Here is a 13,286-nt window from a genome sequence, read left to right on the forward strand (position 1 = left end):
GCAGACAATAGTTGCTGAATCCACCTGCAGGTTACAAAAGCACACGGTGGTCTGAACCCTGTGGGCGGAGCTTAGGACCAGTCCCCGGAACCGCTCGCGCTGGAGTCCGCAGCCGCTCGTTAGATCGTCGGATATGGGTGAACGTAATGAGAGACCAGAGTTCCTGTTGAGGAAGTGAGATGATAACATAAAACTGTCTCGACTAGATAATTTCCCCGTTTGTTCTTTCACTGGACAGCCATGCCGCCACAACGAGTGTTCACCCTGCCGAGGCAACAATCCCTGCTGCTGCCTGCGGTCATCAACCCGTTTGTTCAAGACACCAAACTCACCAAAGCCACTATAATCAAAGTGAGTATGTCCTCTGGGTGCCGTGGTCATGTAAAGGCAGGCTTTTACGGGATGATGTTCATGGTCATTTGCTTTGAGCAGCACGGCTCACACGCAGCCAGTGCTAGACCTGATTTGAGATTACACACACAGGCTGCTGCTGTGAAACCACGGCCTATAATCTCCTGCACCGAGGCTTTGACAATCGGCTTGCACAGCTTCGTTATGTGCAACCACACAATGAGACCCGTTGTGTGGTTTTCTAGAAACCCTCCCGGTGATGTGGATTTCTAAAGTCGTGCATATTTCTGCTCTGAGGTGCTTCAACAGCAAAGGGTGTAGTGTACTCTGACAGCAGAGTCCCTATGTGGTAAAGGCCTGTTTCTGATATATTGTGTGTGTGTGCCCCCTCTCCATGCAGTGCGTCCTCCTGGGAATATTCCTGGTCCCTATTCGAGCAATCCTCCTGTCTCTGGTTCTCATGGTGACATGGCCAGTGTCAGTTATTATAACCTTCAAGTACCCTCTGAAAGGAGCAGTGGAGCCAATGACAGGGTGGAGACGGTAATTACACAAACAGCATCACACTGCAACACAGTTTTCATCCAACAGAAACCAGTTCCCATCAAAAGTTGGCAGTGACATTCTTTTACATGCCTCCTCAAAGCATATGTATTTGAAACATCAGTCGAACCACCCCATCCATTTCCTGTAAACAAAGCTATGGAGGATGGGATACATCAAAACTGAACCCAAATATGAAGACTTTCTTTCTATTACAACAGTTTCTTTTGAGCCACACACAGCAGAGGCAGTTTCCTGGTTCTTCAAACTGGGCAGTTAGACAAAGCAAAGACAGCACATCCTCAAAATAATAGTTCCTGACATAACTTGAAGAATGTGCAGAGGCTTGCACTGCAGCCAAATCATCTCTCTGTTGATCATATCTGCACCACGCCCATGACATAAGCCTAATTCTCAGAAACAGCTCTAATAAAAGGAAATATGATGTGATTTATCACTTTTTAAATGGGCAAACCAATTTTTCAAATGCAGAGAATCAAGTTGTTGCACCAGACAGAGTGCCACATTTAAACCAAACAGTTTTTTAAATACTAGCAGCTGCAAAAAAAAGTCAACAGAAAGCAGCTGGATTCACATCACGGGATAACTCATTTTTTATGACTAAAGAAAATCTTAACTTGAAGGTGTTTTGAGTTCACCCTCAAACTAACCCTAGCAGACCCAGATCCTTTCAGCAAAGACACAACAGATAACTCAGCAGTGGAGATTTCCAGTTTGAATTAGCAACTGTTCAAGAGTTTTTTGAAATTCATATTATGGTATTGATGACTTGCAGCGTAGATCCCATTTATGACAAACACCAAACTTTGATGAATCATGAACATTAAAACTGCATTAACTCTCTGACTTCATCTTGCTGCTTGAGCAACACTTGCAACCAGCTCTTCTCAGCTTACGTGTCACACTTTGCTCATTCACATCCTGGTGTCAGAAAGGAAGGGGGGGTACAGAACTTCAAATCTAACACTTTGTTGCTCTCATCTTATCATGACATCTCTATATTCAGTCCATGCTTTGACTTCCTACTTTTCTTTCTTGACAAATGAGGAAGTAATTGGTAAAGCATGGCTTTTTTTGCAGCTTTAAGGAGGCTAGAAGTGGTGAGCAAATAGTGCAATTCTTCCTGTTACGAGAACACTTCACTTTAAACCCTTATAATGAATGAGCACTGGATGAAATTATGTTAATGAATGGCACATAAAAATGTCATTAGCCTATCGGTAGTTAACATATTTACAAACTATATATTTCTAAATTAGTTCAGACATTTCACTAGTATCCAGGAACATCTTTTTAGCTTCACATCTAGATTTGAACTTTTATTAATCAGCACTCTATAACCTTCTGGTTATCTACAGGTTCATGTGTCGGAGAGTGATGGCGGCCTTGGGGAGGGCTTACTACTTCTGCATGGGCTTCAGAGTGGTGGTCAAAGGTAAACAGGTCAGCAGCAGCGAGGCCCCCATCCTGGCTGTGGCTCCTCACTCCACCTTTTTTGATGGGATAGTTTGCATTGTTGCTGGCCTGCCCTCGACCGTCTCTCGTGTGGAGAACTTGGCTACACCCATCTTTGGCAGTAAGGCTCTTTCCGTTCGTTCTGTTGTGTCAGTTTGGGGTTATATGTCAAGGTGTGTTTTTGTAATCACTCAGCTTTGAGTTTGAAGTGTGAGTGTATGAGCTTGTGAAAACATTGAGGTGTGTGTTTTTTTCACTTCTTTTATTTTTCATACTGTAAAAACACATAAGCTTATTTCATGTGAAAACTGTGTAACAGTCTGCGCTGCCTTGTTAGATGACTTGCTGTTAAGTAACCTAGATCAATCTGAGAAATATATATAGTAAAAATATTCTCTCTTAGGTCAACCAATAATGAGTGTTTTTTCTCCTCTCTGCAGGATTTGTCCGTTGTCTCCAGCCTGTGCTTGTGTCCAGAAAAGACCCGGACTCCAGGAAGAACACAATCCAAGAGATTGACAGCAGAGCAAAGTCAGGGGGCAGCTGGCCACAGGTCTGTCTCAACAACAACAATAACAAACTCTAATAGCTCTCTTTCTCTATCTCAGCATGCATGCTTGGTGTCATTGTTTGCCCCAAAGATGATAAAGGAAACAACATAAAAAGTTTCTTGCTCACCTCCATCAGAGAATGAAACAAGTGCTCATTTCATTAGGATGAATAAAAGTCAGATTATTTAACTTTGTAACTTTTATCATGCTGTGTGCGGCAGAAACACAACGCTGCCTTGTTGCATGTAACTTTTACAACATTTACTAACCAGGCTTTGATCCTCAGGTCCTGATATTCCCAGAAGGAACATGTACAAACCGCTCCTGTCTCATCACTTTTAAACAAGGTGAGATATGCAGCAGGCTAAAATATACTGTAGTCTTGATTGCCTCTTTTGTGCAACCACTGTGGAAAATAGAAACTGTGATGAATAGCAGTCGACATGTTTTGTTTTTTTTGTTTCTTCAGGTGCCTTCATCCCAGGGGTCCCTGTGCAGCCTGTGCTTATGAGGTATCCCAACAAACTGGTGAGTGTCTGTGATTGTACTACAGCATTAATATATTACACTGCACTTCTTACAAGCAGATGTCACAACCAGAGAACAGGCTGCGCACTAAGACAAAAAAAAAAAAACTTTTTAGGGCAGAAAGTGTAGGCAGAATATAATGTACCCTCTTGTGGTCCTGCACTATTTTTTTGATGTAACATTAATGTCTAAACATTCAATTTCCCCTCCAGGACACAGTGTCTTGGACTTGGCAGGGCTTCAGCTCGTAAGTATGCTTTTAGTTGTTATTTACCCTGACAGGTAGGTCTGGGCTGATAACAATTATTGGTGATAAACAATTATATTGACAATATTATTTTGAGACCAAATTGACTACCAATATAAAAAATATATCTCACAATGATGCTATACACACTTTCAAATGCAATAGCCTTTTATTTTTCATGAGTATTTTTTTACAAATTTAATTAGAATATCAATAACTTCAAAATATCCCCCCAAAAAAACAAACAATAAAAATAAAATGGCCTTCCAGTCCAAAATTGCACTTAAATAAAACACTGAGCTAAAATGTAGAATTTCTGTTGTGATGTAGCAAACTACACTATCTGTGTCAATGTAAATTCTTCCTAATCCAGCTCAGTTAATCTAAATGCTCCAAACCGAGGCAACTGGACTGTTCAGAGTTTGTGAAGACGCTTCTCCTCTCATCCATGAGGCTTCATCAGCCTCATCAGCTTCAAAACAAAAACAAACGTGCATGCACATGGGTAGGTATGGGTACCAGATTAGGCACTTTTACAGATACCGACCAAATTCTGTCAAAAGTACTGGGTACCGATTCACGTAAAATCAAAAGGTACCATGCTTATGTACCTAAATGCATCCTTGTGACTATGAAGGAGAAGAAGAGAAGGAGATTGTGCTGGACATAAACACAGCATGGTAAGGTTATGTACTTAAGAGTAAATATGTTAAATTGAAAAAAGTTGTACTTAATTCGCAAACAAATTGATATTTTTCACCACATAAACACAAAAAAGTATCAAAAATTGGTACCGTTGAGTACCAGTACCGATTGCCAGGTACCGAGCATCGGTACTGTATCATTTCAAATGTGAAAGGTACCCATCCTTACACATGGGGATACACTGAGGCTGGCAAAATTATTGAGTTCACTTTTTTTGAATGATTAATTGCTTCATTGTTAATCGTCCCAGGCCTACTGACAGGTGTGTCATGTTTCACTGACAGTGAGCTAGCTTGATGGAAATGGTATCTGCTGCCTCTTTTACCTTGATAATAAGGATTAAAACAGAAAACAGCAACATGCTGTTTGAAAATCTGGGATCAATATATGTAACTTATTGTTCTGCATGTGTTTTCTTCAGGAGGACACTGCTGCTTTTGACTCTGAGCCAGCTGTATACCACAGTAGAGATAGAGGTAGTGTACATCCTAACATGATGATTGATGAAGAAACAAGCTTTTGTTTTTCTTGTAGAAAATGTTCACCTTATTTCTTACGGTTGCAAAACAATGCTTACAGTTTTTAATCCCCATTTATGACACTAGAACTTGTTACTTATTAATAGTAGTATAGTACCACTCTGACAACTAAACATGAGACCTTTGTGTCCCTTTTCATCTGTTTTCCCCCTTAGTTCTTACCCCCACATATCCCCACAGAGGAGGAGAAGAAAACAGCTGCTCTGTTTGCAAGTAGAGTGCGAGACACCATGGCCCGGTAAGCGTTACTCAAACTATGAGGTGCATTTTTTAAAGCATAACTTGTGCAAATGTAGCAAGAAAGAGGAATAAAAAAGCAAAATACTTATGCTTCTTAAAGATACAAGTATTAATCACATAGGGAGAGTACATCAATCAGAGCACTACAGGAGTGATGAAGAGTGTCCATTTTATCCTGATTATGAAAGTATTAGTCACTGGTTTGGCTTTTGCATTTCCTCCTGACCTTATTTGTCCAGCTCTGTACAATCGTCATAAGCAATTTAACGGAGTACTGTTTATTCAAACTGTCTGCTTTCAGGGCTTTGGGTGTTCCAGTAACAGATCACACTTATGAAGACTGCCGCCTGATGATTTCAGCTGGCGAGCTAACCCTGCCAATGGAGGCAGGCCTGGTGGAGTTCACCAAAATTAGCCGTAAACTCAAGTAAGCACATTTCACTAAGCCTCTACATGACAATGCCAGAAATGAGCCTGATAAGTCAAATGAACATGGATCCCTGTGCTCTGCTCCCTCAGTTTGAAGTGGGACAATGTGAGGAAGGAGCTGGAGAGCTTTGCAGTCATGGCCAGCTCTTGTAACGGAGGAAGGATAACTATCGAGGAGTTTGCCAGATTTCTGAAGCTCCCCGTCAGCCCAGCTCTTGAGGAGCTCTTTGCACTATTTGACAGAGTGAGACACTTGTTCAAAATATTGACATTACACTTAAACAGAAGAACTTTATCCACTGAGTAGGAGCATTGTGAATGACAGCTGGTTACAAGAGTTTCCTTGGCTCAGTTTCAACAGCTCAATTATTGATGATTAATGGACCCCTTCTCTGTTATGTCAGCTTTGTCAGAGGAGAGGTCTGAAACTATCTTCTTTTGAAGATATAGGCTATCTCTCAGTTTTCTAGAAGTAAAGCATTGCCTTTAGTAAAAATTAGGGCTGGGCAACGATTAAAACTTTTAATTGTAATTAATCGCATGATTTCCCTGATTAATCATAATTAATCGCATTGTGAAAGTGCCATAACATCTGTCATGCAAACACTAAATCAGTACTTGTTATACAGTAATAGTTAAATCACATATTTAGTGCAAATCAAATTTACAAAAATGTAAATACAAAATTAAAGCTTATTGCTACTGTTAGGGCATTAAAGTGATACTCCGGGATGGAACAAGTTGGGTCCTATCACAAGGTTTAGGGCAGAAATTACCCCTACAGCAGTGTTTTTGTGCAGCAGAAGCCCAGGGCGCTCACACCAAACACCCCCTCCCTGCTCGTCAGCCGGTTTCCTCTGCACTCAGACAGGGCCATATTTTACTTGACCAAAAACACAAATAAACGGACTCCCACCGAAAAACTCTGATATCGGTCTTCATTCACGCTTTATTTAGAGAATTTTCAGCGCGTTATTTTCACACAAAAACACAGCTAAATAAGGCTCTAGTTCTCATCTTGTCCTGGCAGACTACCTGCGTTTGTTTAAATCTGGCACGCTGTGCGCGCGGACTGATACACTAAGCGGCGAGCGCCTTTATGTTCCGTGGCGTTGCCCCTCTTTTCCATGCTTGTTTTGGTTACTCATCGCATTTTTCCACCAATTTCACTTCTAGTTCCACCGCGGTCAGCAACAGACATTTACAAAATAAAAGCATGTGAGCAACATGCACTAATGTGCGATAAAATATTCAATGGCGTTAATAGATTGACGGGTTAACGCGAAAATAATGAGTTAACTTGCCCAGCACTAGTAAAAATAATTTCTTTCACTCTGTAGTTCAAGGCTCCTCTCTTTATACAGTCTATACATGCTGCAGGATTAAGAATTATCTCATGATACTGTGCATTTACTGACTCAGCTGTTTCAACTGCTGCCACTTTGACCCTGTGTAGAATGGAGATGGCACAATAGACTTCAGAGAATATGTCATTGGTGTGAACATCTTGTGCCGACCAGCAAACACAGAAGACGTTCTTCTAATGGCTTTTAAGGTAAGACAGCGTTATTCTGACACTGCTGTGCTTCTGATGTGACTGTACATTGAATGTGAATAGAAGAGTGAAAAAAACATCAAACAAAATACATTTCAAAGTAAAAATGTCTAAAATCTTGTAAGCACATGAAAATCTTTTGAATTTAAAATATGTATTGGGCTGTCTAGTGTTCACGACTCATTGCATTTTAATGGAAAAACTGAAATCATAATGAAAATAAGCAGCTCACACTTAAACGAGTAAACCTAAGCTAAATAACCAGCCTTTATTTTATAGCAGAGCGTTGCACACAGACAGCAGCAGTGCTGTAGGGAGAACAGAGCCAGCCTTCAGCGGGGCTTGGATAATGTCAACTTAACAATTTGTGTCTGTTGTGGAAAACATGGAGTCGTTTTGCCGGCCATAAGGACAAATGTGATTTTAGACAAACAGTTCTTTTTTAATTTAATGTTGCAAAAAAGTATTTTTTGTCCACTGGAGCTTAAACAAATTTCTCTCTTTTTTATGTAATCTATATTTCATCTTCCTTTTTTTCTAAGCACACATACATTGGTAAGTGAACTGTACTTGTCCCTGTGTCTGTGCTCTCTCATGCAGCTCTTTGATACAGATGAGGATGAGAAAATCACTCGAGAGGAGTTTACTGCTCTACTGCGCTCAGCTCTGGGTGTGTCGGATCTAAACATGACAAAGCTTTTCAAGGAGATTGATGCAGACAGCTCTGGTTTTATCACCTTCAGTGAGTACCAATGTCAAATACCAGGCTACTGGAAATTTGGGTATTTGTTTCTCACCAGCAAAAAGAAAAGCCTTCAACTAAGCTACATTTTTTTTCATTTGTGTTGCTAGATGAATTTCAAGCCTTTGCCACTACACATCCGGAGTACGCCAAGCTCTTCACAACATACCTGGAGCTTCAGAGATACCAAGCAATCCAGGAGGCCTGTCCAGGTGATCTCCAATTGTCTGGTCAGGCTGGTTCAGAGGAGAACCAGGAAGAAAGCAGCACCTCTGACAAAAAGGATGACTGAAAAATCTCTCTGACTTCAATAAGAAGCAGATCTCTGAATTCACTGCACTGAGACGGAAAATACAACAGTGTCAAATTATGCCCTCCTACAAGTTTTAGAAAAATGAAGTCACTTGCTTCAGAGGAGCCATACTAAAGATCATGAGCTTGTCTTTTTTAGAGAAGGTTTTTAGAGTGCTACCATTCAAGTTTAGTGCCTTATAGAGATTTTAAAGAATATCTTCCCCAAGCTACTGCACAAACTATGATTTTTTTTTAATCCTCAAATCCTTTTGATTGTGTGTTTTGTCCACAAAAAGAAGTAGATGAAAAGCTAATCATATAAAAAAATATATCAGAACTCACATCAGTGTTTTAACTGTACAAACCCTGAAATATATAGATTTCAAATGTTAGTGACAGTGTTTTAAGATGTACTTCAGTATGTTATCCACATCATTGTAAACTGCCTCACCGTGTGTCTGCCTTGGATCCATCGTTTTCTATGCCCCAGGTCTACCCTTGCTTTGACTGGGATGAGCTTAGCTTTGTGTTCCTCTCTTTTGTCTTTGTAGTCCTCTGTGAGTGAGTGAAAAAAATGCCAAACCAACACCTTTTTAAATATAAGCAAACAGTCCTTGTGCTTCTATGTTGCAGTTAATTAGTGTACAGCAAGCTTTATTAAGATCTTCCTATCTGGCAACCCACAGATGTTGTGTATCAAAACTATGTCTATGAAGAGCATACGTGCTGCGCATTACACTTTTTCCAGCGCTCAGGGACTCAGACCTTGTAAGACGGCTGTATAATTAGCCAGAGGTTTGCTTTGCATGTGTATCTATTTGCATTTCTACTGAAGAGTGTTGTTGCTGAGACAGCAACATGTCTGCACAGTTTTAAGTTTACTAAAGCAAATGAACCACAGAAAATAGGGCAATTTGTGAGCAAAAAGCCAACAGTGCTGCTTCAGTATATTCCAGCGGGGTATGCTTTCAGATTAGCAAGCGGCACTCTTATTACTTTGCCATGTGCATTGCAATTATGTGATTTTTTTTTCTTTTTTTGTTAACACTGCAAAATTTGCTTTGTAAAATAAAACAAGAATACAAATTCCACCCTGTGCTGTCTTAATAGATTCACCACTATGCAAATTAGCAGCAACTTTCATGGATGCTTTGTAGTATGAGGCCACTGATTGTAAACCTGTTTCCCCATCACCCCACCAGAGGGCAGCAGTTACCTTTTAGATTTTAATTGTGTGAGTGTGAGCTCATGCTGAACAAATCAATTTAAAACCTTTAGTCATGCTATTTACAGTAAAAAAAAATAGAGATACACAGCAGTGAAGCTTGAGGGTTAGGGAATACATATGTGCCTCTTATTACAGTGGTACTCTGCATCTGAAGGTTGAACCATCTATTTATCATTATCTGGCATATTTTGTTATTACATCTCAGAGCATGACATGCCAAATGTTCACTTGTGATGAATTCCTGTTGTTGTAATAAAACTTTTTCATCTTCATCTTCAACACAGTAATGGCTGAAACATATAGTGTCATAATTGGTTTATGAAAAATTAAGAGTTTCTATTTCATTATTCTGTCCTTTTGTGAAGGATCCAGAAAAAATGGGACTTTTGGGGTGGATGATTTTCAGTATGCATTACTTAAAACAGACTACAGAATGTGAAAGTTTGTCTTTGTTCTTACTTTCTTTGCCTGTCTATTCTCTGAATTTAGATTTAGTCAGTCTTAAGAGAAATGAAAAAACCATAAGCTTCACTAGAAAAAGCTTCGGTACATGTGCTCAACCACTTACACTAACACTCACACAGAGCTGACTCCTTATACGCAGGGGAGACTGAAATGAATGATTGAGAGTGGGTCGCTTCATTAAATGCCCGCTGTTAGACAAACTGTGATTACCAGCTGTTATTTCCACCTTCAATTTGTTTTAACCTTTTCAAACGTACAGAGGCTCATTTCATTTTAATCAAAATTGATGAGATGGCATGAAATCAATTAAATCACATTGTTTCCATGCTTGCAGTGCGACTCCCCCCATCCACAGCCCTGACTCTCCTCTCTCGTCCCACACCCCTCCATCCTCCCTCTATACTCTGCATGGCTGTTGTATATTGCTGTATCCATTTCAGGTCTGCCTGAGGGCTGATCCTGTCGCAGTAGATTGCGGGAGATACGTGCTACTAATCGAATTTTGTCTCCTCGGGACCCGAGTGAGTGAGCAGCCTGTGTTTGTGGACCTGAGCTGGACACGGGCCTCGTATGGATGAGGGTCTCACCGTGCCAGGCTGGAAGGAAAGGTCAGAAGTGACAGGCCTTGTTTTTGAATTAACGTGACACACAGGCTACCTTAGTTTAACCAGGAAGACTGGCTTTTTCAAGCAAAATAAGGATGAGTCCCAGCTGGCTTCTACTCCACCTGTCAGCCAGGTTATTCAGCAAACTTTTTGGGGTGTTTCACCTTTTGTACAGTGATGATGCCTTTGACTTGAAGAGGGGAAACACTGTTTTTATGGCACCAAATTTCTCATTTAATTTGAGTTTACTCTTTCCCTCATGGAACTATTATTGAAACCCTTGAAATGCATCACGTTAGTGGTGCCCATTAAAAAAAAGGGACAAATCGTAATCATTCAACAAAAGTGATCAGAAATACTTTTCTTTGTTGCCATATTTCATAAATGTTATGCAAAAGGAAGAATTCAGAGCTATTTTAGCTCAACGAACCTATAGAATGGATTTTCCTGCTTAAAACAACAGGATACCTGGGTGTGTATACACTCCTTTGTCATGCATGACGAAAATGGATGTATGACCTAAACATTCAGAGCAGCATGAGTTCACATTAGCTTACAGGTTAGAGAGGAGCTGGAAGAATGACTATAAACAAGAGCGTTAACAATAATTCTATAAGCAACTTCTGCGTACATTGGCCAAAATGTAACAACACAGGAAGCTTGAACTTGGTCGCACATATTTCCTTTAAAACCCATTTTTATTGAAGTTTCTGAAGTCCACTTTTTGTACAGAGCAGAAATGGCGTCTGTCAGCTGCTTTGTGTAAAATGATGATTTAGCTGTGAAATAGATGCAAGCAGCGTGGATTTGTACACATCCATGATCACACGCCCACAAACGGACACATCTTGCACTACCCTTGACTCCTGCTGGTTTGGGCCTGGCAAGCCGTCTCCTCCAGCTCCTCGGGGAGTTCCTCCAAACCTCATTGTTGTGTTTCCTTATCACACCAGATGACACCTTGTTGATTTTTCTCTGCTATTATTCTCTCAGGAAAGTGATTGTTCTTCCTTTCCTGCATGATGGTTTACAGAAACAGTTAAGGTCCTGGTGAGGGCAAGATTTTAGGGAACCGTATAAACCAACGGCAGTCCAATGCCGGCGTGTGCACCACAGGTTTGTTTCCTTCTTCTGTATTTTGATTGTTTCACATCTTTGTGTTTGATTCACTTCCAGAGAGGGTTTTTGGGTGATGGGCAACAACTGTCCTGTGAAACACTCAAGGACGAGTCAAAGTACAGATGTGAGAGGCTGACTATTGTTCGTCAGTCACTGTTCATAGAGGTGTGTTTTTTTTAAATTCTTAAACCAAATTAAGCTCCTTCCTTTACACTGGGGGCAGAAAAACTAACATCACTGTAAGCCATGCTTTTCTTTTTCATATCTATTGGAAGAAACTATACTTTTCAGAGTTTACAACAATTAAAAATGCCTCCCCTGTCAGGAGCCAATTAGGTGGAACTCTAACCTTTAGTCTTGCTCTTACTCTGAGACTTTTCATCCTTTCAAGGACTCTTACAGTTCAAACAGGAATCACACCAATCCTCCCTTTTTATACCCCATAATAACTACCCACTATTCAAACACTGGTTCTGTGTACCCCCTATTGTGTTCCTCATTCACTGGTGGCTCTGGAATTGAAGGGGTGTGACCGGCTAAAAGATAAAGTCTTTGATACAAAGATGAAGGAGACTGCAAAAATAACTGGTTATTATTGTAAGCAGTTGGAGGACAATGGCGTCACGTTCTTACAGGTTTATTCTGGAGATTAGGTGTTGGCTGAAGCACGTGGTGAGGTGCTGCAGAGGAGCCTGCACTTTCTGTTGGTACACTACATTTCCCAGATGTGCTGTGAAAGACATAAAAACTTCTCTACTGCAGGGTTGAGCCCCAGTGCTATTTCTGCTCACTGCATGCAGACAACATGTAGGGAATACGACTTAACATTGCTGAAGGGTTTAAATCTTTGCAGGTACTTGTAAAGCCCAGAGAGCAGAGCGTAATGACACTCCTCCTTTTGTGAGGCTGGGAGAGATTTAAACTTTTAACAGGGAGCAGCACAAAAAAAAAAAAAAAAAAAAGACCCACTCAATACTAACACCATGACCTAGTTAGAATGCAGCCAATGACCTGCAGTTTAAAGTCAAAGAAATGACTAAACAGGCTATTTTTATTTCAGAGAGAAAAGATGTGGGACTGTTACTTCTTTAAAGGAGAGCCCTTGAAATTGTCGGAAACCTGAGTCACACATTCACAGTTTAATCCACAAAGTAGCAGTTGAATCGTAAAGCATGCAATAAAGGGGCTTGTTATGATGTGGGGTTGACACTAATGGCACAGTTAGACAGCTTTACTCAGATGGAAACTGTGAGGTCACACAAACACACAGAGAAGGTGGGTGAAAGGTTGTGATACTGTGTGCGTATGGAGGATTACTTTTTAGTGCTGGTGGAAGTAAGAGAGAAAGATGCAGAGAGGGGGAGACGGACAGATTTAAGATCTTTGCTGTGACCATAACCAATTGCACGGGTTAAATCAAGAGGGTCAAACTGTGACTGCTGAGTCGTGTTTCATTAGCTTCTACTGTTAAGGTCAACACTGGAGCGCATGGACTTTGAGAAGGAAAGAGAGGTCTTAAGAAATATTTGCAGGGAGCCAGAATGATGGAGGTAAAAGGTGGTTATCATTTTGCCTCGAGCACTCCTCTACGTCTTAAAAAGAAATAAAACGATGGACAAGATTCAGGATCTGTTTTTCTTCTCTTCTCTGAAAATGTTACCCACCATGT

At 40.6% G+C, this 13,286-nt stretch overlaps 1 protein-coding gene across 1 annotated transcript; it reads left to right on the forward strand.

Moving 5' to 3' along the window:
• The first annotated feature begins 59 nt into the window (after positions 1 to 59).
• lpcat2 (lysophosphatidylcholine acyltransferase 2) lies at positions 60 to 9,291 on the forward strand. Its single transcript, XM_074667142.1, has 14 exons — positions 60 to 351; positions 752 to 894; positions 2,274 to 2,491; positions 2,811 to 2,923; positions 3,208 to 3,268; positions 3,391 to 3,449; positions 3,662 to 3,696; positions 4,823 to 4,877; positions 5,096 to 5,178; positions 5,482 to 5,607; positions 5,700 to 5,853; positions 7,066 to 7,164; positions 7,765 to 7,906; positions 8,017 to 9,291. The coding sequence occupies exons 1-14, from the start codon at positions 241 to 243 to the stop codon at positions 8,196 to 8,198; spliced, it is 1,581 nt and encodes a 526-aa protein (XP_074523243.1). The 5' UTR covers positions 60 to 240; the 3' UTR covers positions 8,199 to 9,291.
• Positions 9,292 to 13,286: the final 3,995 nt, after the last annotated feature.

Source organism: Halichoeres trimaculatus, unplaced genomic scaffold (assembly GCF_033239565.1).
Source record: "Halichoeres trimaculatus isolate MK-OKI-2021-1 unplaced genomic scaffold, fHalTri1.1 fHalTri1_scaffold_3, whole genome shotgun sequence".
NCBI lineage: Eukaryota > Metazoa > Chordata > Actinopteri > Labriformes > Labridae > Halichoeres > Halichoeres trimaculatus.